Source organism: Staurois parvus, unplaced genomic scaffold (assembly GCF_062004578.1).
Source record: "Staurois parvus isolate SC_StPar_1 unplaced genomic scaffold, SC_StPar_1.0 ptg000486l, whole genome shotgun sequence".
In the NCBI taxonomy this organism is placed as follows: domain Eukaryota; kingdom Metazoa; phylum Chordata; class Amphibia; order Anura; family Ranidae; genus Staurois; species Staurois parvus.
The window spans coordinates 1,839,943-1,843,306 of NW_028318282.1; the positions used below are offsets into that span (position 1 = coordinate 1,839,943).

Sequence of the window (3,364 nt, forward strand, 5' to 3'; positions counted from 1 at the left end):
GTTTACATACACAACCTAAGCTGCACATTTTACTTAGGGTGTGTATGGGGGTTACTGGGTAGACCGTTAAAGCCCTATAAAATGGTTGAGTAGATCACTTTTAGGCCTCTTTCACTGGTGTGCTTTTCCAAGGTAACTGTCTCCTCTCGCATTACTAAACTACTAAGTGACATATCGGCATGGATGCCACTCCACTTCTTCAAACTCAATCTTTCCAAAACTGAGCTCTTAGTATTCCCCCCAGCCCGTGCCCCCTCCCCTGACTTCTCCATCAAGATCAATAACACAATCATCAGTCCCTCCCCTCATGCCAGGGTACTAGGTGTAATCCTAGACTACCATCTGTCCTTTCACCCCCAAATCCAATCACTGTCCAAATCTTGTAGACTTCACCTCCGCAACATCTCCAAGATACGCCCATTCCTAACCACGGAAACCACTAAGTAACTTATTCACTCCCTTGTTCTATCTCGCCTTGACTATTGTAACTCCCTCCTCATTGGCCTGCCTCATCGCAGGCTATCCCCTCTTCAGTCTATCATGAATGCTGCTGCCAGACTCATCTACCTTACTAACCGTTCTGTATCTGCCACCCCTCTCTGCCAATCCCTCCACTGGCTTCCCGTTGCCCAACGGATAAAATTCAAAACAATAACTAATAAAGTCATTTATAACTCTGCCCCAAAATACATCACAGATCTTGTCTCTAAATATCACCCAAACTGTACTCTTCACTCCTCCCCAGACCTCCTACTCTCTAACTCCCTTGTCTCCTCCCATGCTCGTCTCCAGGACTTCTCCAGAGCTTCCCCCATCCTCTGGAACTCTATACCCCAATTTATCAGACTATCGCCTACTCTGCTCCCTTTTAGGCGATCTCTGAAAACCTCTCTCTCCAGGGAAGCCTATCCTGCCCTCAGCTAATACTGGAATTTTCTACTTTTCCAACCAGTCCATCCCCCACAGTTACTACGTTTTGTACCACTAGCCCCTCCCTCTTAGATTGTAAGCTCCAAGGAGCAGGGCCCTCAAATCCCTCTTGTATTGAACTGTATTGTTGCTGTTTGTAAAGCACTGAGCAAACTGTTGGTGCTATATAAATCCTGTATAATAATAGTAATAAGGCAACAAAAGTGCATGAAAACTATCCCCCATTAAATCCTATGTAATGGTTCACATGGCATGTTTGCTGTGCTTTGATCTATGGTGCAGTTTTTCAAAAGCACACCTAAAAGGCACCTTCTATTGTAAGTCAGTGGGAACGTATCAAAAGCACATCAGTGTGAAAGGGCCCTTAAGCTTCACAAAAGTGTATCGTTGTGATAGGGCCCTTATCTGAAAGCACTTAATTGGCTCTAAAAATCAATAGCAAGCTTATGGCTGGTGGTTCTCCACTTTCACATTTTTCTTGCATTATAGATTAAGGTAGCAATCTTTGTTGCAAGCTTTTGTGTTGTGGGTGGTTAGTGAACAAATTGTTATTTTCAATGACCTAGTGATAGCAAATTTCTTTTACCAGACTTTTCTGTAATAAGTGGATGGAGGAATTGAACACAACACTGATAACGGAGTTCATTCTTCTTGGGATCACTGATCTCCCATGGCTCCAAAAGATATTGTTTGTTCCGGTTCTCGCCTTTTACCTTCTTGACTTATTAGGGAATCTCACCATTATCTGCCTTGTAATAAAAGATGTGACTCTTCATTCTCCAATGTACTTTTTTTTGGCTAATCTTTCCCTTCTTGATATGCTGTTTTCCTCTAACACTATCCCACAAATGATGATAGGAATCTGGATGGAAAAAACAATATCTATCAATAACTGCATCACTCAACTGTATTTTTTACACTTCTTGGGATGTTCCGAAGGTTTCCTTCTGACCTTCATGGGCTATGATCGATATGTTGCTATTTGCCAACCTCTTCGATATGTAGTCATTATGACCAAGAATACTTGCATCATGCTAGTTCTGATCTCCTGGACTGTTGGCCTCACTTCTGCTTTAATAAATACAATCATGACATCAAGGCTCCCATTTTGCAATAAGAATAACAAAGTAAAGCATTTCTTCTGCGATGTTAAACCAGTCATAAAGTTGGCATGTAAAAACATCCATGTCAATGAAATCACAATGACCATCGTCAGTGGATTCCTAAGTATAAGCACCTTTTTTCTTACTGTCCTATCTTATTGTTACATAGTTAACCATGTTATCAAAATGCACTCTTCTCAAGGTAGATCTAAGGCTTTCTCTACATGTTCTGCTCACTTGACCATTGTCATCCTATTCTATGGGACAGCCATGTGCACTTACTTTGGACCTACTTCAGAAACATCAATAGAAAAAGATAGAATAGCTGCCATACTGTTTACTGTTATCACTCCAGCAATCAATCCTATTATTTATACACTAAGAAATAAAGATATTAGGAAATCACTAAGAAAATATACTAAAAAACTGATCATATAAAAAGGAACAATTGAGTACTGATACTTTTTTTATTTGCATTAACATCCAAATATTTAGGACAAGCTTTCGGGGCACCCTCTTCAAAGTCTAAGCAAAGTTTTAGCAGAATGTTAAGACAATCTCTGCAGAAAAAAAAATACAAATAAATGTACACAGCATTGATAATTAAATAAGAACAGTTAGTGAGATAAGTCAGGGGGAGAGCTGTAGACTGGGAGGGGGACTAAAAGTCCCAGACGTGACAGGGGGTTGTAAAACTGTTGGATGATGATTTAGCAAACCAAGGTTGTCATTTAGCCTATTATCTTTTGTGTCAATTAGCATTATCATTCTTAGTTCAAAGGTTTTCCTTTCCTGAGTAGTTTTGAAGTTCCCTTTATGAACTAGAACATTCAGATCTTCCATAGTGTATTCTGGTTGTGAAAAAAGAGATGCCCGTAGCTAAAAAGAAGAAAAAAGAAAAATACCACAGGGCAGATGTGACTAGGTTAAGTGAGGGGTAGGAAAGACAGAAAAGGGTTTAGGAAAAAAGGTGGTAGTTAGAATATGGGCAAGTAACCTAATTGGTGATGGGTGTGTAGGGTGGGGTCTTCGACACCTTTGGGTGTGGTTGGGAGGGTCGTCCAGGTGGATACAGCAGTGGAGTGAGGTTCCCTCCTGCCCTCTCTTGGGGTTTATGTAGGGTTTTTCTTCGATTCCCGATTTTGTTTTGGTTCTGGGGGTGGTTGTTGGTCTTTGGAGGTGGCACATACTTTTAAGCTAAAGCTAATAGTTGGGACCCATCGGTGGTATGATGTGCCCAGGTGCATTCCAGTTAACCAAGGTTTAACTGGAAGGTGGAGGTTCTGCACTGCGGATGGTATGTTTTGTCTCCGAGCCGATACGTTGCGGCT

The 3,364-nt window shown here is 41.2% G+C and overlaps 1 protein-coding gene across 1 annotated transcript; it reads left to right on the top strand.

Moving 5' to 3' along the window:
- Positions 1–1,538: 1,538 nt before the first annotated feature.
- LOC149452260 (olfactory receptor 12D1-like) lies at positions 1,539–2,480 on the top strand. Its single transcript, XM_089689562.1, has one exon. The coding sequence runs from the start codon at positions 1,539–1,541 to the stop codon at positions 2,469–2,471; it is 933 nt and encodes a 310-aa protein (XP_089545688.1). The 3' UTR covers positions 2,472–2,480.
- The last annotated feature ends 884 nt before the right edge of the window (positions 2,481–3,364 follow it).

Excerpts from the sequence above, each read along its gene's own strand:
- LOC149452260 (XM_089689562.1), top strand. The coding sequence starts at position 1,539 with ATGGAGGAATTGAACACAACACTGATAACGGAGTTCATTCTTCTTGGG.